This window comes from Lygodium microphyllum, chromosome 12 (assembly GCF_053477565.2).
Source record: "Lygodium microphyllum isolate KBCC chromosome 12, Lygodium_microphyllum_v1.1.10, whole genome shotgun sequence".
Lineage (NCBI taxonomy): Eukaryota > Viridiplantae > Streptophyta > Polypodiopsida > Schizaeales > Lygodiaceae > Lygodium > Lygodium microphyllum.
Genome location: NC_141146.1, coordinates 88,610,458 through 88,637,516, shown reverse-complemented (window position 1 = coordinate 88,637,516; position 27,059 = coordinate 88,610,458). Strand labels below are relative to the sequence as shown.

The following is a 27,059-nucleotide window of genomic DNA, read 5'->3' as shown; positions in this document are numbered from 1 at the left end:
CGCTGCAGTCTGCACTGTCTCCTGTCTGAAATCTGTGAACAGAGACGGAATCTGCGCGTGTCACCGGTCTGTAATCTGCGAGCAGAGAAGCGTGGGAGACTGTGGAAATCTTCGGCTATTTATAGCCAGAAAAACAGGGCGCAAACAGGACAGGTCGGCTGCAGGTCGGCTGCATTAAATGCAGCCGACTGGGTTGCAGGCAGTCGGACTGCCACATGGCAGTCCGACTGCACAGTCCGACTGTGCAGCCGCCTGCCTGCCTACCTGGCTGTGATCTCTAACACCCCCTCTCAGAGCCGGGGCAGGGCAGAAGCCTGAGGGATCTGGAATGTCTCTGAAGTAGAGCCTGGGGAAGTGCCTTCGTAAACAAATCTGCAAGATTGTTCTCCGTCTTGCAGTACTCCACAGTGATGGTCTCATCCAGAAGCTTCTCTCTAATGAAGTGGTACTGGATCTCTATGTGCTTCGTCCGGGCATGAAAAACAAGGTTCCTTGCCAAGGCAATGCAACTCTCATTGTCACATTGCATCAAAGTAGGACGAGTTTGGGAGCACCCAAGCTTCTCCAATAATCTCCGAAGCCACACAGCCTCACATGTGGTGGAAGACGCGGCCCGAGACTCCGCCTCAGTAGACGAAAGGGCTACCGTGGGCTGCTTCTTACTACTCCATGAAATAACACCTGCACGCAAGGTAAAACAGTAACCTGTAGTAGACCGCCTGTGGTCCACATCACCGGCCTAATCCGAGTCGCTCCAACCTGCAAGTACAAGATCTGAACCATCTGTCCCTGTGGGATAATGAATCCCTAAATCAGACATCCCTCTCAAATACCGAAGTATCCTCTGAGCAGCCTGCCAATGCACCGTCTTAGGTTCACTCATGAACCCTGCCAAGAGCCCAATAGCAAAACATAGATCAACCCTAGTGTTGAGAAGCCAAATCAAGGACCCAATCAACTGACGATAGCGGGAAGCATCCGCCAAAGGAGAAGCTGAATGGGAAGTGGCCTTCCAGTTCGGATCCATAGGAGTAGAAAGGGCCTGACAATCCTCCATCTCAAAAGACACCAAGAGCTCCTGTACCTATCTCTGTTGAGAGATGAAGATCCCCCTCTGAGACTGATAAATCTCATGGCCCAAAAAGAAATGGAGTAGACCCAAGTCCGTCATCTCGAACATTCGATGTAAAACTGACTTCGTCTCTTGGACCTGCTGTGCATCATCACCTGCGACAATCAAATCATCAACATATAAGACAAAAAGCACACAACTATCCTCGAAAGTGTGAACATAAAGCTGCGGATCGGCCTTGGAACGCCGATATCCCAACTGAGACTGGAGGAACGAATCAATCTTCTCGTTCCATGCACGCGGAGGCTTCTTGAGGCCATACAAGGCCTTCTTCAACCTGTAGACTTTCCCATCTGAAGATCCAAAGCCAGGAGGCTGCTCAACATAGATCTCCTTCAAATCACCATTGAGGAAGGCCGACTTCACGTTCAATTGGTAAACATGCAATCTCCTATGGCCAGCCAAGGCAAGAACAGCTCTAATGGTCGCCATACGAGCTGTGGGGGCAAAAGTATCATGACAATCAATCCCTGGGCGCTGTGCAAAACCTTTAGTAACAAGGCGAGCCTTGTGCTTATCCAAAGAACCGTCGCTAAGGTATTTGGTCTTGAAGACCCACTTGACGCCAATCATCTTCTTATTCGGGGGGCGGGGCACGAGTGACCAAGTGCCATTCCTCTCAATAGCCTCCAACTCGGCTTCCATAGCTTTCTTCCATGGTGCGGACTGTAAAGCCTCCTTCACGGAGGTGGGCTCTCGATCCTGCATAACACGGGTCATCAAACAATAATTAGAGCAAACAAGCTCTGTAGAATGTGCCTGGTGCCGCCGTGACCGCCGCGGACCATCCTGCGGTCCCCACTCCTCAGGAACGCCCTCGATCCCTGAATCACGGAGTGTGTCACGGGCCCAGCGAGGAGGAGGCCGAACCTCCCCTCGTCTCTCTCCATCAGCAGAGGACTCTGGAATATCCACTGGTGGTAACTTCTCTGAGGTGACCGGTGGAACAGTAGACTCTGCGTCAGAAACAGAATCATAATCAAAAGGCACGGGCTCTAGTGGAACTGTAGAAGGAGCCCAACTCTCCCCTGGATCTCCAAGAACGGGATGCTCCTCACCCGTTGATATAGCCGGAACCTCCACAAATCGCACATCGCGGCTAGTGTACACATCCCGCTTGACAGGATCATACAATCGATAGCCTTGGAAATGGGAGCTATAGCCAACAAATATGTCTTCGGGAAGCTGCTTCAAATTTATCACGGTGAGCCTTGGGAATGTGAACATAGGCATCACACCCAAAGACCCGGAAGTAAGAAACATCTGGCTTCGTCCCAAAATAAGCCTTAAACGGGGTCATCCCTTCCACGGCCGAAGTAGGGGATCGATTAAGGATGTGGACGGCAGTAGCCACAGCCTCGGCCCACAGAACCTGAGGGGTCTGTCGGTGCTCCATCATGGTGCGCGCCATCTCGATCACACTGCGGTTCTTCCGTTCAAGAATGTCATTTTCTTGAGGAGTGTTGGTATTGGCAAACTCCTGGTGAATTCCTTTATCTGCACAAAATCGAGCAAACTCATTAGAAACAAATTCACCGCCCTTGTCGGATCGCAAGGTCTTCAATTTCCGGCCCGATCGGTTTTCCTCAAAGAGAAGCCAATCCTTGAAGTGTGAGAAAGCTTCTGACTTTAATGCCAAAAAGTAGGCCCATGTCATCCTGCTGTAGTCCTCCATGATCAGCATGAAGTACGAGCTCCCACACAAGGACTCATTCCTCATAGGGCCACATAGATCTGTAGATACAAGCTCCATCGGTGAAGTAGACCGCCGCGAAGCTGTGTGGGGAATGGCATCCCTATGCTGCTTCCCCCGAATGCAGGAGACACATGGCTGCTGGCTCACCACTATATCCGGCAACCCTCGAACAAGCTGTCCACGTGACGCCCTCCGAAGATAATCATAGTTCAGGTGACCAAATCGAGCATGCCATAACTCGGACTGTGACTGAGAGGTAAGAAGAAGAGTAGAGAGGGCGATGGAAGACTTCAGTTTATAAATGCCGTTCTCCTCATATCCGGATGAAAAAATCTTCCTTGATCGTGGATCAAGGACTCGCACCGTAGTACTGTCAAACTCCACCAAAAGGCCAAGGGAGCAAATCTTATGAATTGAAAGGAGATGGTACCCTAAGCCTGGTACATGCAAAACCTCTGAGGTATGGGTACCACCTCGTCCATCGGGAATAAGCTGCATCTTACCCCGACCTGCAATAGATAGTGAAGAGCTGTCTCCAATGAGAATCTGCCCACGCGAGGGTCGCAATTGGGCAACACCATCTGATGAAGGAGTCATGTGCCGTGAGGCACCACTATCAATGATCCACTCTCGAGCCTGGGGAGCCGTCATCGCAGCATCAGAAGCATTCGGTGAAGCGTCCTCAATGACAGCTAGATGAAGAAATGCAGCTGATGAGGGTGCAGCCACCGCTCCGGAATTCTTGGTGTCCTTCTTGTCTTTGTTAGGGCAATCCTTCTTCCAATGGCCAGTCTTTCCACAAATATGGCATGTGGAGTCTTTGTCCTTGTCCTTCTCTTTGTCCTTCTTGGACTTGTTATCCCCCTTCTTCTTTTGGTCCTTCCCCTTCTTCTGAGAGGCTTGACCTGTCAGCGCCTTCGACTTGGAAGCATTTTGTCCCTTTAACTGTTCCTCTTGGTCCAAGACCATAGGAACCAACTCTTCCCACCGAAGAGTAGACTCTCGCCCCGAAGCAATAAGGGCAGATTAAAATGTACCGAATCGTGGCGGCAACTGGGACAAAAGTGTGATCGCCATGTCTTCGGAGGAAATCGGCTTCCCCGCATTCTGAACCCTGCATCTGAAGCTGCCTTAGCTTGTTAATGTGCTCCCGCAGCGAAGAAGACTTGTTTACGGACAAGGTCCGCATCTGTACCTCCAAAGAAACCCGCTTCATAAGGGTCATCCGATTGTACATCTGATCAAGCTCCAGCCATATCTCTCGAGCCACCGTGAAGTGCTCGATGTGAGCGATCACGGCTGTAGTACATGATAGAAAGAGAAAGGAACGAATCCTGGCATTCAGTTTGTCCCTATGAGACTGAGCCTTGGCCAACTCCGCACGAGCATCGGAAGAGAGTTTGGACTCATCTCTTACCGAGGGCCGGTCGATCTCCTGTACCAGCTCCGCCAAATCATAGGACTCAAGGATGGCCAACATCATGACGCGCCAAATGCGGTAGTTGTCGCCGTCGAGCTTCTGATCTGCAGGAAGAGCCGGTAAGACAGGCACCTTCCGGTCCATAATCGACTGGAACTCCAAGTCAATTTCTGTAGACATCTTCAACTGTAATGCCTTCACAAATGCAAAAGCAGCCCCCTCTGACTGGGAAAACTCAGCCTGCTAAGGCTCTTCCGCGTCCTGAACTTTCTTCACCCGTCGGAGGCGATGAAAAAGCAAAACCTGCACTTGTAGGCTGAAAACTCAAACTTCCTCCGCGTCAAACAGCAGTAAACAGCAGCAAATCCACCACCTGGACTCCTTTCCTGCGCGCCCACACTCGCTTCAGCCTTGTTCCAAGGCGCAGCCCTCCTGTCTGCCCTTAAACGCAAAATACGCAAATTTGTGTCGCGATGGAAACTCCTCTTTAGGTTGATTCTGCGCTCAGTCAGCCCTCTAACACTGCTCTGATACCATGTCAGAGTGCAGCAGTGCGGAAGCGTAGGACTGAGAGAGAGAGAGAACGCAGAGAGAGAAGAGAGAGAAAGAGACAGTGGAAGATGAAGATTTGCTGTATAAAGTGTGTTGAATACAAAGATGTGCAGATATATACACGGGCGCAGTGCGCTGGACTGCGTGTCTCCACCTCGACGATGCAACCTGCTGTTCACCTCGAAGTCCGTTGCAGTCTGCACTGTCTCCTGTCTGAAACCTGCGAACAGAGACTGAATCTGCGCGTGTCACCGGTCTGTAATCTGCGAGCAGAGAAGTGTGGGAGACTCTGGAAATCTTCGGCTATTTATAGCGAGAAAAACAGGGCGCAAACAGGACAGGTCGGCTGCATTAAATGCAGCTGACTGGGCTGCAGGCAGTCCGACTGTGCAGCCGACTGCCTGGCTGGCTGGCTGTGATCTCTAACATATTGGGGCAAAATTTTGCCACAGCAAATTTCATTGGCTATGAAACTGAAGTTTGAATTCTGCACACACCTATAGGCCTGAAGTATTAGTAATTTGATGCTATGTAGTTTCATGGTGAAGTTTTGAAGGTTTACTTCTGCTGTCATTGCTTGTCGACTGTAATCTGGCTTGGTATTTGTAGCCTTGATACAGTCTGGTGACATCATGTAATCGGTAAATCAAAGTGAGAAAATGATATATTGTACTTTGTGTTGAAACAATTGTTTAAGGGGGAATGGAACTGCCTACTCTTCCTCTCTAGGGACCTTTTCTCATGTGTTGGAATCCATGAGCCCATGCGATGAAAGTTGGATGGAGCGATCGGAGATATGCTAAACAATGTCATTAGAAGTAGAAGGCTAATGTAGTTATGAAAAAGTTGATTTGATGCGTGTCCCTCATATTTGAGGTGGCTAGTATGCACAACGGTACTTTAGTAGCATGATGAAAAAATTGATTTGAAGATTATCCTTCACATCCTAAGTTGCATCGGAAGTGGCTAGTATGCCAACAATGCTTAACATATTGCTAATTGTTCAAGCTTGCAATTGCACTTGCCTTTGGATTTACAAGGTTTTCATGTTGTCTCAAAGACTTTCTTTAGGTTAAAGCTAGATCCCTTATATTTGAGGTGGCTAGTATGCACAACGGTACTTTAGTAGCATGATGAAAAAACTGATTCGAAGATTATCCTTCACATCCTTAGTTGCATCTGAAGTGGCCAGTATGCCAACAGTGCTTAACATATTGCTAATTGTTCAAGCTTGCAATTGCACTTGCCTAGAAAACTTGAGAATATGCAGCCTTTGGATTTACAAGGTTTTCAAGTTGTCTCAAAGACTTTCTTTAGGTTAAAGCTAGATCCCTTATATTTCAGGTGGCTAGTATGCACAATGGTACTTTAGTAGCATGATGAAAAAACTGATTTGAACATTATCCTTCACATCCTTAGTTGCATCTGAAGTGGCTAGTATGCCAAAAGTGCTTAACATATTGCTAATTGTTCAAGCTTGCAATTGCACTTGCCTTAGAAAACTTGAGAATATGTAGCCTTTGGATTTACAAGGTTTTCAAGCAATCTCAAAGACTTTCTTCAGGTTAAAGCTAGATCCCTTATATTTGAGGTGGCTAGTATGCACAACGGTACTTTAGTAGCATGATGAAAAAACTGATTCGAAGATTATCCTTCACATCCTTAGTTGCATCTGAAGTGGCCAGTATGCCAACAGTGCTTAACATATTGCTAATTGTTCAAGCTTGCAATTGCACATGCCTTAGAAAACTTGAGAATATGTAGCCTTTGGATTTACAAGGTTTTCAAGTTGTCTCAAAGACTTTCTTTAGGTTAAAGCTAGAGGTCTTGGAATGTTTTGTGAGGGGCATCTTTTAGCGATATGACATCATTGTTGAACTCTCATTACCTTATGTATATGGAAATACAAGGTTTTGTTTGTGCATTGCTTGTAGCCCGCTTGCTTTGGACCTAATTATACCTACCCTTTTGGATTTGGCTAGGTTTTGTAGCTGAAGTTGTTTTTGAATACAAAAACTTGAGGTGCAAGGTGTGCATTTGTGCAAATTTTCATATTGGAAATCTCTCTTCAATTTGCACATGTTAGTGAGAGGCAAACAATAAATGAAGCTTTCATTTCATGAATGTTAGTTTTGCAGGTATCAGCTTGTTTTGGACTTGTGCATTGGGGATTACAAGCTTTTCTAAACCTATGCTTCTACTCATGATGAGTATCTATGGTGTGTGTTTTTGTGTGTGATGGTGTGGCTGTGAGCTTTGCAAGGGTTGTGAGTTGACATACGGGCTTGTAAGTGGTGTACTTTGTTGTCTGATATATTTTCATCTAAAGTTGGTTTGCTTTTTGAGTAGAGCTTTGAGGTTTTCGATGCTTCTTGAAATTATTAGTGTTTAGAAATTTCAAGATCAAAGAAGTTAATTGGATGGTGGCTTGATGTGGCCTATGGGTCATATTGTGATATGGTTGTCATCAACTCCATTTCTCCTCTCTTATTGGCTTCTAGCCTTTGTAAATATCCCCCCTTCAATTGATCTCTATTGCTTAAGAATTATCAATAATCATCCTCCCTTAGGGAGACTCAAGCTATCATTTGTTGTGGTTTGAAGGTGGGATGATTAGTTGAGTATGAGATTTCCCATACAATTTAGTCACTCAAAGCTTTGTTAAACCATCAACATTTTCATTATGTTTGGCCTCTAGGTTAGAACTTGTATTTATTGCGATTTTAGTGCTATTATGACCAACCAATAATGGTTTAAGTTTGTTTTATAAGTTAGGCCAAAGTCGTGCACCGTTGTTGGGATTTGAAGCTAAGCCTAAAATAATAGAATCATGTTGTGCTATTGAGATATTCTTTAAGATGTTGCATATGTTATGTTACTTGTACTTGTCTTTAGGAATATTGATTTGGATGGGAGTTTAGGTGCACAAGCTAGTGATGAGCATTAAGAGTTGCACTTGTTGTTGAGCTAGTCATGGGCCAAATTGTAGGGTTTGGGACCATTAGCCCACAATAATAGGAGCTTTAGGGCATTGAGACGCATATTGGTTTTGAGACAATGAGCCCGCAATGTTAGGAGCTTTTTGGGTGCCAGTGAGATTTGTAAGAGTTTTGTAGTTGTAGTTATGCATACCACTTTGGAAACTGAAGTCATGGTGGTCGAAGACTATGGCAGAACTTGGTATCTACCTTTGAGTTTTTGTAGTAAATGCTAAGAGCTTTGTTGGACCATTGGCATCTTTGGAAAAATGTGGCTAATAGGCCAAATCTTAAGTATCTTTTGCATCTATTGGTGAGCAAACATCCTATGAGCAACCATTATTATTTGTTGGCTATAATAACAAGCTTGCTCAACAATTCTTACTTGGGACAACCTTGTGTAATCATGATTGGTGCTATGTTGCAGACACTTTTGTTTTCCCTTGTATGTTGAAAGTGAGTGCAAGCTCAATCCATGTGCAAATGTGGGATTGTTAGTTGATGTATGTACTCATGATAATGATGCCTATATACTCATGATGTCTTGATATTACAAGCTTGCTCAACAATTCTTACTTGGGACAACCTTCCGTAATCATGATTGATGCTATGTGCTGGATACTTTTGTTTTCCCTTGTATGTTGAAAGTGGGTGCAAGCTCTATCCACACACAAATGTGGGATTGCTAGTTGATGTATGTACTCATGATAATGATGCCTATGCCCTCATGATGCCTTGATATTAATTGTGTATGTTTCATTCTTGTGATTTGTGAGGTATAAGTGGTACACCAAAATTTCATGGTGCATATGTTAGAGTGAAGCAACGTGGAAGTGAAGTGTATGACCAAGACAAAGTGTGAACAGAGATAGAAGAGAGAGAGAGACAACGAAACGCAAGAAATTTGCAGTGAAGAATGTTGTATAAGGATACATATATGTACATGGGTGTAGAGAGTATGTTTGCGTATGTCTCCATCTCAAAGATCCCACACTTTGTGAACCTGGAGGGTAGTCTCCATGGTCAGTAGCCGAGAAACTTGAGAACACAAGTGAAAAAAGATGTGGAGACTAGGGCCAATAAATAGGCCATAAATAATACATGAAATAATGCAGGTTGACTGCATTAAATGTAGTTGATTGGATAGAAATTGTTCGACTTACTTAGTCTAACCTGTTGCAGACTGTCCAACATGACACGTGCCACTTGCCCTACTCACTGCCTGTTGACATCAGCTGCCTGCCACGTGGACTGCTTGATACACTTGCTGAAAATTGCTTAGAATTGAACCTACTTGTCTAGGGAATGCCAATCTGTAACACCCCCTCTCAGATCGTGGGCACGACAAAAGGCTAAGAGATTTGGAGTGTTGTTGAAGTAAAGCCCGAGGAAGCGTCCTTGTAAACAAGTTTGCAAGATTGTCCTCTGTCTTACAGTAGGCTAGAGCAATAGTCTCATCCAAAATCTTCTCTCGAATGAAATGGTACTGGATCTCGATATGCTTTGTTCAAGCATGAAACACAGGGTTCTTGGCCAAGGCAATGCAACTCTCATTGTCGCATTGAAGAACAATAGGATCTCTTTGTAGGCAGCCAAGCTCCTCTAAGAGCTTGCTAAGCCATAGTCTTACATGTAGTAGAAGATGCTGCCTGATACTCCATAGGGCAACTGTGGGTTGCTTCTTGCTGCTCCACGAAACAAGACCAACACTCAAGGTAAAGCAATAACTTGTTGTGGACCTCCGATGATCCACATTGCTGGCCCAATCTGAATCACTCCATCCTATAAGTACCAAGTCTATAGCACTTATACTTGTTGTATAATAGATCTCAAGATTAGGGGTCCCATGTAGAAATCGCAAAATGCTTTGAGTAGCCTACCAATGCACCATCTTGTGTTCACTCATGAACCTGGGCAACACACCTACGGCATAACATAAGTCAATACAAGAATAGAGAAGCTAGATCAAGGAGTCAACCAATTGTCTATATTGGGTAGCATCTGCCAAAGGAGAATCGGGTTGAGTTGTAGCCTTCCAATTCGGGTCCATAGGAGTCGTAAGAGACTTGCATCCTTCCATCTTGTTGAGCTAAAATATGCATTACTTGCTGATTAGCCTCTTAAACATCCCCAAAACACACTAAAAATGCTCTTTTAGAGTAAAACCCTAAAACGGGGAGTGGTTCGAGAGAGTTCAGTGGAAACCCTAAAACGGGGAGCGGTTCGAGAAAGTTTAATAGAAACCCTAATTTTCGGGGCGCCTTTCCACATCTATAAATAGACAGGCTGTCCCCATTCAGCAATCATCCTTGTTTGTAGGTTACACCAGCCCACACACCCTCTGCTGCTGTTGGTGCCCAGTTTCCAGCTTGCAGTCCGCCTCCATCTGCTGTCCAGCCATCACCGACTGCAGCCACATCATCTTCAGTCTGTCCATTGCTGTAGGCAACAGCTCTCAGTTGCTGGTGACTGCTCCAGACTATCCTAGACTGCTGTTTAGCCTGTTGTCCATCATCTCGAGGGTCAGTCAGCTTGCGTTTTCAGCATTGCAAGCCCTGACACTCTCAGACACTGTTTCAGCTTGCTGTTTACAGCAGACTGTGCATAGTTTCCAGCCCCCGATCGGTGGTACACTGTTGCGTTTAACAGTTTCCATCCTCCAGATTGCTGCGTTTTGGTGACCAGCTTGTTGCCATTCACTATTTAGCACTCCTACACTCCGACTGGTGGTCACAGACTTGGGATCCGTCTTCGGTGGACGTCACACTCTGACATTGCTCTGCTCTTGAGCACACTGTACACTCTTATATTCATTTACAACATTCATTCACTTAGGATCTGGATGGCTTTGTGTATGTGAACTTTAATAGGGAGGGCTCACAAAGCAGATGGAATTCAAGTACATCTACAATTTCTGTTTCATTTGAGCATATGACACACACTTCTCACTTTCCTCCCATCCCACCCTTTTCTATATCACACCTTGATCATCTCTCATCATCTTTCGAAAATCTTGGATTACACTTCATATCTGCTTTACACACCCTAGGGGTTGGATCTTCCATCTCCGCTCCTAGCACCTTTTCCTTCTCCACCCTATTCTTTGTAGACTCTTTGCACCATGGTACTTCGTTAGGGAAAATGCCATCCTTTAACACGATGTCTCTCATCTTTCAGCAAATGAGCACACCCATAACTCCTGGGTCGACTGTGATGGGCATCCCTCTCACTATCCCTAGCTTCACATTTCCCATGACCACTCATACGCAGGGGTTTCCATCCTCAGCTTATGGTGCGTCTTCACACTCTCCTTGGGTTATACTTATGCAGGGATTTCCATCTTCTGCTCCCCGTATTCCCATCCCATCTCCTTGGGTTACTCATGTGGCTACCATGCCTATGCCTACTCAGCCCATCCCTACCTATGGATCCACCTTGCACACTACCTGCATGCCTGGTGGGCACTCTGGGGCCCATTCCCAAGTGTACTCCACTCCCCCATCCTACCCCCATTACACTTTTTCACACTATCCATCTCCGAGCACTACCACTCTTGTTGCAACGGCCAAGAATGCCTTCACGGATAAGACATGTTTTAACGGGTCAAATTTCATTACTTGGTCGAATTTCATGCAACAAGTGCTTGAGTCTCAGGGTCTTTGGGATCTCGTCATTGGTCTAGAGTTTATGCCGGACCCTCGACTAGCTCACCCTGACTACATCCGTCAATGGAGAGTCCGCAATGCTACAACCAATGTTGAGCTGATGCAGGGATTGCTTTCTGAGTTTCACTCTCAGTTGCAGCACTTTCCGCTCGTATCAGAGCGTTGGAGCCATCTTCTCGACTGCTGTGCGGCTCATGATTGTACTCGGTGCATCAATCTCGACTTTGAGCTTCAAGAGTTCTCTCTTAAGGAAGGGGATGATCTAAAAGTCAAGCTAGCTGACTATAGGCGGTTACTTGTCGAGTTCGCCACTACTGGCTCTTCAAAGTCAGATGATGATCATGTTACATTCTTCTTGAATAAGTTGCCCGCAAAATACTTCGATTTCATTCAACACATCATCTCCCAACCTCGATTGCTAACCTTTTACGAGTTCGAGTGCCAGTTCTTGCGTTACGCAAGGCTGTATGATTAAGTCCACAAGAAATTCTCATCACAGCCTTATTCAGAGCAGAGGGGGTTGGTTGCCTCTTCTTCAGGAGGGAAAACCACTAGTGGCAAGAACTTGCTAGATGCGAAGGCAAGCCAATCAAAGGGTGACTCCTCTTCCTTTGATGGAACCAAAAAATCAAGACCTATCTTGCAGCAACTTCCTAAGAAAAACTAGTTTTGCACACATTGCCAGAGAGCAGGCCATGTGGACGAGGAGTGTCGCTCCAAGGCCCAAGGTCTTTCACCTAAAAAGCCTCAGCAGACCGCTGCGACTTCACAGTCCAGTGGGGCTACGCCTTCCGCTGTTGCCCCATCTGCTCCTCCAGCCCCCACAGCGACTATTGGACATGTGGCACCCGCACAGTCTCATCGGCTATCCTTCTCTACTCCTGAAGGATTGGTTGATTGGTCAGCAGGTTCCGATCCCGTTGCACTTCATGCATCTATCTCACCTTCCTCCCCACCTCATTAGGTGTTCCCTTGGCAGAGCCCTGCTACTGGACGTACGCGATGGTGACCATCTTCTTAGACTAGTATGTCTCTAGGTCCTTTCGGATACCCTAGGTCAGTCTAGCATTCATTTTTCGCACTCTTAGAGTCGGGCCCATATTTTTGTCTTTACATTTTAAGTCTTCCGCTGCATTTACTCACACATACATACACATTTGCATCTTTGTACTTGTTCCTTCAATTAGCTTTTCATTTTAGTTTAGTTTTGTTTTTGGAGCATCTCACTACTGACCTTTGTGATTGCAGACTTTGATCTCCTTTGCAAGTTTTGTTTTCATTGTAGGGCTAACATGTAGGTTTGCCTAGTCCTACATGGGCTGGAGTCTTGGGATGTGCGCCGTTCCTTCATGGTTTCATTATCCTTGGAGAGAGATGCTGTCATGGCGGTGACTTCTACCTAGCTCTTCCAGTTGGGATGCTTCCTCCTTCTCTTCATTCCTTATGGTTCTCGGCACCACACGAAGGTCGATATCAGGCTTCTTTTCCTTCTTCGGCATCTACATCCAGGTTGAGAGGGGGTTCCTACCCTTCTTGGTATTCTATGGGCTTCAGCACTTTGTCTTCGACATTGGCTTCTTTCCCCTGTTGTACCTTACCCTTTGTATTGCATGATTTCATCATCTTTGTACTAGGGCGTTTGGGCAAGTGAACAATTTTCCCATGAGGGACACTGTCCAAGTGGCACCTGCTGCATGAGCATTCTTCAGCATGTAGCATACTTTGCATCTCATTGTGCAGAGCACCACTTGAGCGGATCTTAAGCTGTTTCCACCGGCGGCCGTTGTTACCACACCACCATCCTTCTTCATCACATGGATACCTCATTACCTACTTTTCCTTGTCATTGACACTCTGAGTGGATGGGTTAGCTTGTATTGTATTGTGATGTGTTGGGTGTACCCTCCCTACTCTCGTCTTTTGGGTCACTATTTCTCAATCGGCCGCATCCAATAAAATTTACCACACTTAATTAAAAAAAAAAACACACAAAAGTTCCATGTAGTTCCATCCGCCTTTGTAGGTCTTGGTAGGCCATTGGGCAATCGACGTGCACCCTTTGTCCGATGCCCTGTCCTCTCTGGGGTGACTACTTGGATTCCCTTGGTAAGATAACCATCGCCTCTATAGTCTTGGTAGGCCACTGGGCAGCCGACGTGCACTCTTTGTCCGATGCCTTGGCTTCTTTGGAGTGGACGCCTTGGGGTACATCAACATCACAATGGCTGGCTTAACCTTTCGGCTCAGTTTTGGGCCTGAGAGGGGGTGTTGAGCTAAAATATGCATTACTTGCTGATTAGCCTTTTAAACAGCCCCAAAACACACTAAATATGCTCTTTTAGAGTAAAACCCTAAAACGAGGAGCGGTATGAGAGAGTTCAATGGAAACCCTAAAATGGGGAGCAGTTCGAGAAAGTTTAGTGGAAACCCTAATTTTTGGGGCGCCCTTCCACATCTATAAATAGATAGACTGTCCCCATTCAGCAATCATCCTTGTTTGCAGGTTACACCAGTCCACACACCCTCTGCTGCTGTTGGCGCCCAATTTTCAGCCTGCAGTCCGCCTCCATCTGCTGTCCAGCCATCATTGACTGCAGCCACATCATCTTCAGCCTGTCCATTGCTGTAGGCGACAGCTCTCAGCTGTTGGCGACTGCTCGAGACTGCCCCCCCAGACTGCTGTTCAGCCTGCTGTCCATCATCTCCAAGGTCAGCCAGCTTGCGTTTTCAGCATTGCAGGCCTTGACACTCTCAGACATTGTTTCAGCCTGCTGTTTACAGCAAACTGTGCACAGTTTCCAGCCCCCAATCGGTGGTACATTGTTGCGTTTATCAGTTTCCAGCCTCCAGACTGCTGCGTTTTGGTGACCAGCCTGCTGCCATTCACTATTCAGCACTCCTACACTCCGACTGGTGGTCACCGACTTGGGATCCGTCTTCGGTGGACGTCACACTCCGACATTGCTCTGCCCTTGAGCACACTGTACATTCATTTACAGCATTCATTCACTTCAGAGTTGTGTTCTCTCTCTCCCTTCTTCTGTTTGTGTTTGAGTTTTTGTGTTTGAGTTTTGAGTTTTGCGTTTAGGGTTTGAGCTTTGCGCTCTGTGTATGTGTCTGTGTCTTTGTGTTTCTGTCGTGGTCGTACACTTTGTGTGTTCTCAGTGCAAACCCTAGTACTCTTCTTAACACATCTCACATGTAGCCAAGAGCTCTTGTATATACCACTGTTGGGAAATAAAGATTTCCCTTAGAGTTTGATAGATCTTATGACCTAGAAAGAAATGAAGAAGCCCCATATTCGTCGTCTCAAACTTCTCATAAAGTGTTGCCTTCGTTTGCTTGACCATCTTAGTATGGTCACCTGTGGCCAAACTGAGCATGGCAAAGCTCAGACTGAGTTTGAGAGGTAAGAAGGAGAGAGGTCAAGGTAGAAAAAGACTGCAATTTATAGACTCCATTCTCCTCATAACGTGAAGTGAGGACCTATTGCGATCCATGATCGAGAATCTAAAAAGAATCCACATCAAACTTGACCAAGAGACCGAGGGCATAAATCTGGTGCATCAAAAGTAGATGGTGTCCCAAGGTTGGCACATAAAGCACCTACAATGAGAATTTGGCCTTGTGAAGGCCGCAAATGATCAACATCTGTTGAAGGAGTCGTGTGCCGTGAGGCACCATTGTCAACAATCCACTCTCGAGTGTATGGGGCCATCAATGCAGCATCAGAGGCCTTCAGGGTCGATGGCTCAACCATCTCCAAGTGGAGGAAAGCAACTGATGAGGGAGTAGCCATTGCTCCAGAATCATTTGAAGATTTCTCATTCTTCTTTTTGTCCTTCTTCTCTTGGTGGAGTCAATCCTTCTTCCAGTGATATGTCTTGCCATAGATGTGACAAGTAGACTTCTTTTTCTTGTTCTTCTTTGATTTGTCCTTCTTTTTCCTTTGGTCCTTCCCCTTTTTCTGAGAGGACTCACCAACCAAGGACTTAGATTTATAAGCATTGGCCCCTTTCAACTACTGCTCTTGGTCCAAGACCATAGAAATCTACTCCTTCCATCGAGAAGTCTTAGACCACCCTGAAGCAATTAAGGCGGAATAAAAGCCAGTGAAATGGGGCAGTTACTGTGAAAGAAGAGTTATCACCATGTTCCTTCCGTCGAAGAGTCTCAGACCACCCTTAAGCAATTAAGGTGGAATAAAAGCCACTAAAATGGGGCGGTAACTGTGAAAGAAGAGTTATCGCCATGTCTTCGGAAGTGATTGCCTCAGCTTGTTAATATGCTTCTGCATAGAAGATGACTTGTTGACGGTCATACGATTATATATTTGATCAAGCTCCAACTATATCGCTTGGGCCATCGTCAAATGCTCGATATGAGAGATAATAGCTGTAGTGCATGAGAGAAATAAAAATGAGCGAATGCGAGCATTGAGTTTGTCCTAATGTGCCCGAGCCTTTGCCAACTCCAACTTATCATTGGAAGAGAGTTTGGACTGGTCTCGCAAAGAAGGACAATGAATAGCTTTCATAACAAGCTTTGCCAAATCATAGGACTCCAAAATGGCAAGCATCATAACCTGTCAAATACGGTAGTTCTCGCCATCAAGGTTTTGATCTAATGGAAGAACCGGTAACACGGGTTCATGATTGCTTGAAACGTTGTCTCGACCTCACAAGACACCTTCACCTACGATGCCTGCACAAAACACAAAAAGTATTTCCCTTTAACTGTGTGAATGTAGCATGCTAGGGCTCTTCACTGCTCATCCCACTCTCGCTTCACCGGTTGGAGGTGATGAAAAGGTAAAATCCACACTTGAAGGCCCCAAACGTAGCCTTTTTCCTTCTCTAACAACAAAATAAAAAATAGCAGCAAATCCAACAAATTTGCTCCTTTTTCGCACGCCCACGCTTGCCTCAGCCTTGTTTTGATGCGCAGCCCTCCCGCCCGCCCTTGAACGCTAAAAACAGAGCCTTGTGTCGCATTGAAATCTCCTCTTCAGATAGGTCCAATCCTTCAATGCTCTGATATCTAGTCAAAGTGAAGCAGTATAGAAGCATATTACCAAGACAAAGAGTGAACAGAGAGAGAAGAGAGAGAGAGAGAGAAAGACAGTGAAATCTCCTCTTTGGATAGGTCCAATCCTTCAATGCTCTGATACCTAGTCAGAGTGAAGCAGTGCAGAAGCATATGACCAAGACAAAGAGTAAACAGAGAGAGAAAGACAGTGAAATGCAGAAAATCTGCAGCGAAGAATGCTGTACAAGGATGCAGATATGTATAGGGGTGGAGAGAGTATGGTTGCGTCTGTCTTCACCTTGAAGATCTCACATCCCATGAACCTCGAGGGTAGTCTCCACGATTAATTGCTTGGAAACGTGAAAATACAATTGAAAAAAGTGTGGAGATTGGGGCCAATAAATAGGCCACAAGTAATACAGAAATAATACAGGTCGGTTGCATCAAATGTAGCCGATTGGACAGAAACTATTCGACTTGCACTGTTGAGTTTTGAGTTTTGAGTTTTGCGTTTTGTGTTTTACGTTGTTTCCACTTCAATACACACAATCTAACAAGCATGACAAGCATGGTATATCTTTAATTCACAAAAATGTCACATGATTTGTTGAAGTAAGGAAAGTTTGAGTTTTGAGTTTTGCGTTTTTGTATTGCTTCTGTTTCAATACACACACAATCCAACAAGCATAACGAGTAGATGTTTTTTCAATCCACAAAATGTCACATAGTTTGTTTAAGCAAGAAGAGTTTTGAGTTTGGCGTTTTGTGTTTTGCATTTTTGTGTTTTTTTAAAAGTTTTGTTGTGTTCTTGAGTTTTTTTGTATTTTTTTTCTATCCTAACAATTCCTATTACTTCAATCTTAATCCATTGAATTGATTCCTTTTGATTTGGCCTTTCTAATCTAGCTAAATGGGTTTCGAAATGCTAGCCACAAACGTGGATGATTGGTACCCCATTGATTCCATCCACACCCATGCACAAGCCTCCAATTCCACCATAGGATAGAAGTATGAGAACCTTGGCGGTTATACCGTCCTAGGTACTGGCAAAAGAACCAAAATGTTGAGCCAAACACACAACTTGGGCGTATTTATTCAGGGGCTTCTCCTCATTCAATCATCATCATTCTTCAAGTGGTCTTCTTGTTGGAGAGGGGAGACGGTTCCATTGCCCACACAGGCAGTAATTCACTGTTGTACGTGTCCTCGTGTTTGGTATATGGATTCCATTTCTCGAGCACACCTCAGAGTTCACTTCCTTTGCAGTGTTAATCTATTTTCTTTCTCTTCTGTCTTGTGTTTAGTAGTTTATTTCAGCACTTGTCTATGCTTTCATTGCTGATCACTTCTAATATTATATCGGATTGAAAGTTCTAGGTTCTTATTGCTATTTTGACGGGTTTTTTTTTATTTTGTTGCAGTTGGCCTTCGTTTTTGATCAGATTTTTGGTTATATTGCATGTGAACTCTCATTTTGTGAAGTCTTTGCTACTGGTTTGGTTGTATTCTCTCTCCTCTCCATATACCCTCTTATATTCTCTTATGCTCTCCCAATGGCTCCTCCGGGTACTTCTATAGATGATAAGTTATGTGGACCCGATTATCTTATGTGGAGTGCTGTGATGAAAGCTTGGTTTGTGCAAAAGTGGATTTGATACATTATATGTTGAGCTATTCTTTGGCCTCAATATCCTTTTTCTTTTCTCGAAGATTTTGATGAGGACAATCATGAGGAAGTTGTGCTTCCATGGGATTCGAACGAGGCACGTGTGTATTTTGCATTGCTTCGGTGTATTTCTTAAGAAGTTCTACTGGTGGTTACCTTTAGCAGGACATCACTTGAAATATGGTTGAAGCTTTATATGTTGTACAAGGCACCTTTCCCATGGATGTTGTGATCCTTTATGGACAGCTTCAATAGATGAAGTTTGAGCTGAAGGACACCATTTAATCATTTTTGCTTTGTGTTACATAAGTATAGAACCAACTTCGACACATGCAATCTACCCTTCTTGAGACACATAAAACGAGCCTTTCTTCCATGCATGGGTGGTAGTCTCCTAATTACAACCTAGTTACAGCAGTAACATTTATTACAAAACTAAGAAATACAAATTAACTTATAATCTTGGACAATGGACACCTTGTTGGCCCCAAAACTGGCATCCCTTTTGGTATTTATTTAACTTAATTGAAGAAGAAGTTGATGTCCAATGGGATTTTCCCAATCCCTTTTGGTATTCCAACTCCCCTTGTTGTACAAAATGACCAGCAAGTTTTCAATCCGATTTGCCCTTGATTCGAGCAGTCAATTGGCTTTCACCCACTTTGATGGAGATGGAAAATGTCCCAAATTCATTGATTTGCTAGTTTTTCCACTTGAATTTGACTAAAAATAGCTTCAACCTTGTTGAATCCAAGTCTTGGAGCTTCCAAATTTTGGCACGCTTCTTGATATTGTTGCTAAACCCTAATTTTTATTGCAGATTAGGATTTACAGTAGAGAAATCTGAAATTTCTCAGCCTTTGGTGATCTTGATGCTGTAATCTTCAGAGCAAGGCAATAGAAAGGTTGGGAGATGAGAGAGAGCCGAGAGAGAAAATTCAGACTTTCCTCCTGAAGAATTGAAGAAAATTTGTTATTTATTGCCGTTGCCTTGTCTCAATAGCTTATTGATGCAAAGAACTGAAGAAAATCAGTCATTTACTGTTGTTGCCTTGTCTCAACAGGTTGTAGATGTTGTCACTTGTTGTTGACTGGTCTTTTCTTGCCCCTGTCTGCCTTAGAAGATTTTCCAATTGCTGCAAATCAGACTGGCACATCTCCTCCCTCTCTTTTGCAGGCTGAATATGCTAAAATGCCTCTCTCCAGCTTCTAAAGACGTTTTTCAGTCTTGCATGGGTATTTTTGATTAGTGGCAGTCTTCCCAAATGGTTTTTCCGGGAGTATTCATAATTAAATATTAATTTTCAATCTTTAAATACTGAAAATTAATCTAATAACTATTTTGGTGGCTTGAAAAATAATTTGATTGGCCAATAATTAAATTGGCTAGGCAACTTTCATTTTGGAGTGTCTTTGTGTCATCTTTGACTATCAGATTGACATTAGGTGCCATTAAATGCCACTTCTCTAGTGTCACCAACTGACACTTATGGTGAAATGAATGATTAGGCCAATAATTGACACTAGATATTACCAAGTACCTATTCGGCATAATTTATAACAACTTTTGCCTTTGCCATCTCATGATTTTCTTTGGTCTCGAGCTTGTAAATTTACTCTTAACTCCAATTACACCTCACATGTGCAACATTTACTTAATCCTGTGATTAAAAATTAATCCACATGTTAAGTGAGGTTTCAAAATACGTATTCTCATGACACATATCTAGTGGAAATATACTCTACAAGCTCCCCCAGAGTTTGATGGAGTGGCCAATGCTTTGTAGGCGCAGACATCCTCTATACTTGTGACTTTTGTATATATGTCCTTGATGCTGCTTGAGCACAAGGCATCTTTGTGTTTACATGGGATGCTTCCATCTCATTATGGAGGTTCCAGTGAGGCCTTTACATTTTCAAAGAGGGATGTCAAGAAGAAGAGGTTGAAGGCTGAGTGCTACCACTGTGGTAAAAAGAGACACTTGCGGAATGACTGCAAGAAGTTAGCAGTCTCACGGAAGAAGGAGAAGAAGAAGAGGACTTCTTTGTTGAATCATCCTTTTCCTCCAATTGCGATTGCGACTTCGATTCTTTGGCCAAAGGGAAGTCCAGGGCACAGCGAGGATCCACTTCTTCAAACCAAGGGAAGGGCTTGATTGTCCCTTTCTTTGCTGCTTTCTAGTCTAGGTGATGAGGTTCTCTCTCATGACTCTCTAGTACCAGAGAGGGAGTGTGAAGGGTGGTGAGATGGGGTAGCCGAGCTTCATCTATACCAATCTACAGGTGCACAAGTTCTAGAGAGAAACGTTCTTGACACATCGAGTGAAGATAGTAGGTTCAAATTGTGGAGTTGGGATTGACATCAAGGTTCATAATGGGCTGTTATTTGATAGAGAGTAAGATTGGCTCCTTGTCCAAGCTCACATGAGGGGACACTTTGGCGGTCTTGGTCAAAGGCGGGGAATCCATGGTCATATGGTGAGAGTCATTTTAGACAGGATGGTCTTGTATGCTATTGCGAGACATTGTTGACGAACACAAAGATTTGTTATGACTCTTCTCTATTTTCAAGAGCTAGTATGATCGATATTGACATCAGGTTCTCTCCGAGGCACCTTGGTGGTGGCTTGATCACCCATTGCTTGGGTACCCATTGTTCTACTCTGGTGGTTCTTTGTTATATGGACTATGACTAGTCTTTCTTATTGTATTGTATTAGATCACCCATGATTTGAGAGAGGGTGTTAGCAGAGTATTTGTTAGCTCATGTGAGTCTGTGCATGCTTGTTGGGCTGGGTACACTAGTCATTATTTAGGCATTATTTTAGTGATTTTTGTGTGGCATTAGTGGCATTTTACGCCAGTTGAACAACATTAAATGCTAATTGATCAGCTGCCATATTTGGCATATTTTGGGCCTATTTATTTAGGGGCTCCTCCTCATTTAATCATCATCATTCTTCAGGTGGTCTTCTTGTTGGAGAGAGGAGCCGGTGCAATTGCCCCACACATGCAACAACTCACTATTATACGTGTCATTTTTGTGTTTGGTATATGGATTCCATTTCCCGAGCACATCTCGGAGTTCTCTTCCTTTACAGTGTTATTCTGTTTTCTCTCTCTTCTTTCTTGTGTTTAGTAGTTTATCTCAGCACTTGTCCATGCTTCCATTGCCGCACCACTTTTGACACTGACTGCAAATGTTTTAGTCTTCCATACATTTGTCAACTTGATTTGACCCTCGTATGAAGTCACTACACTCATCTCACTTTGTGTTCCTCTCTCTTGCTTTATCTAGATCCGTCATTCTTACTTGAACGGTTGAACTTGTGATTGTGTGCTTATTAACCATAAGTGCCCCAGGTACTCTCTCAAAACCCTAACTACCTATCTTCTTTTCTTGATTTCGTCAATCAATGGCTTCTCCGTGCTGTAATTCCTCTATGACAAGTCGTAGACTATTTGGATTTTGGTTTTAGTCTACTTATACAATTTAGTCACTCATCCTTTGAGTGGCATAGATCTAGAATCAGCTTTGCAACATGCGATTATCTCGTCCCAAAGCTCACTTGACAAGGGTGATTCTCTACAAATTGTCTTCGGAGTATGATGGTGTGGCAAATACCTCACAAGCTAAGACAACTATGAATCCCATGAGTTCTCAATGCATGACTTCATTGCTATTAGGGAGCATGAGTTTGCCCTTAGGTTACAAGGCAAGTGGCCATCTGATTCTAGGTGCATCCATGAACAAGCTTTGTTTGCTTTAGAGGATGGTGACACGTAGAATAATAATAATAAGAACGAATAATGAGTTAAGCTTTGTTGGTGACATGTAGAATGATAATAAGAAGAAGGAATAATGTTATTGTTTGGCAAAGAAGGGGTACCTTGGCAAGAACTGCAAGAAGCTAGCAGCGTTGTGGAGGTAGGAGAGGGAAACCAAGGACACCCTTGACGCTTCATCATCCTTGGATTTATCATTTCGATATAGATTCTGGTCATAGGGCCAAGGTCATGATGATCATAGAATTGATCTTCTAGCTTTGGTGGTGCTTGCCATCCATCATGACTCTCTAGTGCTAGAGAGGGAGTGTGAGTGGATGGAGGTGGGGCATTTCGGTCTCATCCAAATTCTAGTGCAGTGGACCTTGAGTATGGCTTTCAATATGCATCAATGAAGTTTGACAGGTTGAAATCCTAGAGTAGGTTTCCTTTGAGGTTTATGATTGGAGGTGAAACAAAGAACAGACTTGGCTCGCAGTTGTTCCCACACAAGGGGATGCGAGATCTATGTTGAGCAGCCTCCTGGCTTTGGATCTTCAGATGGGAAAGTCTACAGGTTGAAGAAGGCCTTGTATGGCCTCAAGCAGGCTCCGCATGCATGGAACGAGAAGATTGATTCGTTCCTCCAGTCTCAGTTGGGATATCGGCGTTCCAAGGCCGATCCGCAGCTTTATGTTCACACTTCCGAGGATGGTTGTGTGCTTTTTGTCTTATATGTTGATGATTTGATTGTCACAGGTGATGATGCATAGCAGGTCCAAGAGACGAAGTCAGCTTTACATCGGACGTTCAAGATGACGGACTTGGGTCTACTCCCATTTCTTTTTGGGCCATGAGATTTATCAGTCTCAGAGGGGGATCTTCATCTCTCAACAGAGATATGTACAGGAGCTCTTGGTGTCTTTTGAGATGGAGGATTGTCGGGCCCTTTCTACTCCTATGGATTTGAACTGGAAGGCCACTTCCCATTTAGCTTCTCCTATGGCAGATGCTTCCCGCTATCGTCAGTTGATTGGGTCTTTGATTTGGCTTCTCAACACTAGGGTTGATCTTTGTTTTGCTGTTGGGCTCTTGGTAGGGTTCATGAGTGAACCTAAGACGGTGCATTGGCAGGCTGCTCAGAGGATACTTCGGTATTTAAGGGGGACGTCTGATTTAGGGATTCATTACCCCGCAGGGACAGATGGTTCAGATCTTGTCCTTGCAGGTTGGAGCGACTCGGATTGGCCGGTGATGTGGACCACAGGCGGTCTACTACAGGTTACTGTTTTACCTTGGGTGCAGGTGTTATCTCATGGAGTAGCAAGAAGCAGCCCACGGTAGCCCTTTCGTCTACTGAGGCGGAGTATCGGGCCGCGTCTTCCACCACATTTGAGGCTGTGTGGCTTCGGAGATTATTGGCGGAGCTTGGGTGCCCCCAGACTCGTCCTACTTTGCTGCAATGTGACAATGAGAGTTGCATTGCCTTGGCACGGAACCCTGTTTTTCATGCCCGGACGAAGCACATAGAGATCCAGTACCACTTCATCAGAGAGAAGCTTCTGGATGAGACCATCACTGTGGAGTACTGCAAGACGGAGGACAATCCTGCGGATTTGTTTACGAAGGCACTTCCCCAGGCTCTACTTCGGAGACATTCCAGATCCCTCAGGCTTCTACCTTGCCCCGGCTCTGAGAGGGGGTGTTAGAGATCACAGCCAGGCAGAGGCAGGTGTGCAGTCGGACAGGCAGTTGGACTGCACAGTCGGACTGCCATGTGGCAGTCCGACCCGTGCAGTCAGTCGGCTGCATTTAATGCAGCCGACAGGATATTTTTCTGCGCCCTGTTTTGTCCAGATTCTGGCTATAAATAGCCGACATCTCCAGCAGTCTCCTACACTTCTCTGCTCGCAGATTACAGACCGGTGACACGCGTAGATTTCGTCTTTGTTCGCAGATTTCAGACAGGAGACAGTTTAGACTGCAGCGGACTTCGAGGTGAACAGCAGGTTGCATCGTCGAGGTGGAGACACGCAGTCCAGCGCACTGCGCCCGTGTATATATCTGCATATCTTTGTATTCAGCACACTTTATACAGCAGATCTTCATCTTCCACTGTCTCTTTCTCTCTCTTCTCTCTCTGCGTTCTCTGTATCTCAGTCCTACGCTTCCGCACCGCTGCACTCTGACAGCTTTGGCCCTAGTCACGGTGAGCTTTGTGCAGAGGTGGTTCATGACAAGCATTGAGATATCTCAGCTACTTCTAATCTCTATGCAGTTTTGTTGAACAATGGACATTGGGTGGATTTTTTGGCTGCATTGGACAAACTTCCAGGAGTTTTCCACCAAAAATTGTATCTTTGCATCTCAATCATTTGAAAGCCTTTACCAAATCGCCTTTTACATGAAGAAAGCCCTTACTCAAATGCCATGAATTTGGAGTCTGACTTTAACTGATGCTTAGACAATAGAATGTACTCTCAAACTTCTGGAATCCTGAGGGCTAACTTAAAAGTGCAAACAATCTTTTGTACGGAAGAACTAAAAGCTTTAGGTTGAGTAAGATCTGCTGTTTTTGCTCTCCATGGTTGTTGATTTCAGTGTTTTTTCTTCCAGTTAGTTCAGTTTGCCCTGTCCTGCTTGCCTTTCTACCTCTGCTGTTGTGTTCTCCATGCTTGTTGACTTTAGTGTTTACATCAGGTTAGCTTCCCTTTTTGTGGGCTGCATAGACTATCTGACACAATGACATTCAAGTGCCTTTGAACAATTCATCAATCACAGCATCTTTAGTTTTACATCGTAGTATTCATCTGAAGAGCAAGCTACCAAATAAAAGGTCACCAAAACTTTTACAGGTGCAATTTCTTAGATTTGCTTGTTTCTGGACTCTAGACCTTGAAAGCAAAAGTACTATTGACCCCGGACGCATGCATACTTATTAAAATCTTTTTATTGAATAGCTAGATAATGATTTTGAGAAGCGTAGCATGTCTCCGTTCCAGATTCTCCATTTTGAACCAGGAGATTTTTTAAGGTGCTGTGAAGGCCACTACAAGCACTTTAGATTGAGATATTATAGCTGAAAATGACATACATATCTATGATAGGAAACCAGCTCCACACTTCCAATTTTTGCTATTCACGTGCATTAGACCAAAATTTCCCTCTTTTCAGTTTATCAGATGGCCCTATTGCTTTTTGTATTGATCATCCAACAGCTACAGAAAATGCCTTTATACTTTTGAGTTCTTTTGGCCAAGCAGCTATTTGTATAATAGGCGGCCTCACGAAGCATGTTGCCTTTCATGTGTGTGTAGGCTAATACACTACCTTTGCGTGGTGTTCGGAGGCGGTGCTTGGATTTTGAACTGCAAGAGGGACCAGAGAGAAGCGAAACCAGTGTGTTGTCACTTAAGTCCCATCATGCAAATGAAAACATCAGGTCTCAGAATAGTCCTCTCTGTTCTAAAAAGATTCCCGAGTCATTATTAAGAGAACGAGCCTCAGCAACCTCTGGTGCCACTAATAGTGAACCTAATTTGGGTATGGATATTTGCATACAACCATGTACAAGTATAGATGGAAAGCCTACTACCAAGGTGGTTCTCACTGGTTCATCTATGTTGAAACTCTCATCCTGTTTTTCCCTGAAGGACAGTCAGTGCAAAGCAACCAAAAGTGAGAACCAGCTTGTGTGTGCTAGGAGGGTGTCAGGAACATCTCCAGTGGGAAGGCCATCTGGTATTGGTTTGCATCTTAACAGTCTTACTGGTGGCACACCAATTTTGCAAAGCCTTAGGGAAACAGAGGGCGCATCTTCGAAATCTATATTGCCGGTTACATCAACATTGCAACAGGATTTGGAAGAGAATTGCAAAAATCACTTGCCTGTTGCCAGTTCTGATAATAACTCACCATATCAAACAGGGACCAAATCCAGAAAGGAGTTACTGGTTTCACTTGTCGAGAAAACAAGTACGGGTGAATGTGAGGTGCATTGGGAAGGTCCTGACAGGCTTGTAAGTGCTACGAAATCAGTGACCTGTTTTCGCACAGTCACTCTAGGGATAAAACAGGCGGACAACATTTTGCCCTCTTGTAGAGTTGAAAAGAAGCCGAGCCCTCTCGGCAGAAAGAGGGTGTTGTTACCAGATTTACCCCATCAACTTGATCCTGATGGGGTTGAAGATTCCAGCCAGAGCCCTCCTAGTCCAAAAAAGAGAAGGTTCATGCCTATGTGTAGTACACTTAATACTTGAAAAAACATATTCTGATATGCCATGACATCACACCTCACATACGTGGAATGAATTTGCAGGAAATCAAACTCCACTGTTGAGAAAGGTGAAGATGGCTGCAAGCGTTGTAATTGCAAGAAGTCAAAATGCTTGAAGCTGTACATTCCAACCCTTGATTGACCTTTAAGAACTGCTTTTGTTTAACCTAGAACTGTGAACTTGTGCGACATTCTTGTTTATTAGGTGAATGCTCATTTGATTTTGCTTTTGTGCATTTTGATTTTTTCAGATATTGTGACTGCTTTGCAGCTGGAGTCTACTGTGTAGATTCATGTACATGTCAGGGTTGCTTGAACAAGCCAGAGTTTGAAGAAACGGTCTTGGGGACAAGACAACAAATTGAGTCTCGTAATCCACTGGCCTTTGCCCCCAAGATTGTACGAGGAGCTGATCCTTCAACAAATGGGGTAATGGATGCTTGCCTTTCTCACATTAGCATGTGGTCGCATATTTCTTGGACAGATTGCAATCAAGTCCATCTTCTTGTGTCTATGATTATGCAAAGTATGGACCCAAGTTCTGGTTTCCTGGCAGTTTTCATAGTGAGTACGAAAGGCTTGACCTGTGACATTTGTGTACAGGATGATTGTGGTGAGACTCCTGCTTCTGCAAGGCACAAGAGAGGTTGTAACTGCAAGAGGTCTCAGTGTCTGAAGAAGTATTGTGAATGCTATCAGGTAAGATTTGCGGTGAACATGCTCTTTTAATGTTATGCTCTACATTCAAACTAGAATCCACTATCCTGCTTATTCTTCAGGCAGGTGTTGGCTGCTCAGACGGTTGTCGCTGTGAAGGGTGCAAGAATTTGTATGGAAGGAAAGAAGGTATCTACTACAAGATTTAGCTCTCTTCCTTTTAT

The 27,059-nt window shown here is 44.4% G+C and overlaps 1 protein-coding gene across 2 annotated transcripts in view; it reads left to right on the top strand.

Annotated features, from left to right (window-relative positions):
- The window catches only part of LOC148028012 (uncharacterized), a 43,216-nt gene that overhangs the window by 3,754 nt on the left and 12,403 nt on the right, over window positions 1-27,059 (top strand). For both annotated transcript variants that reach the window (XM_087689697.1, XM_087689698.1), the window contains 5 exons: window positions 25,220-26,127; window positions 26,221-26,298; window positions 26,430-26,607; window positions 26,782-26,877; window positions 26,958-27,024. In XM_087689697.1, the coding sequence (XP_087545823.1) occupies window positions 25,220-26,127; window positions 26,221-26,298; window positions 26,430-26,607; window positions 26,782-26,877; window positions 26,958-27,024 (1,327 nt within the window). The remainder of the gene's footprint in view (window positions 1-25,219; window positions 26,128-26,220; window positions 26,299-26,429; window positions 26,608-26,781; window positions 26,878-26,957; window positions 27,025-27,059) is intronic.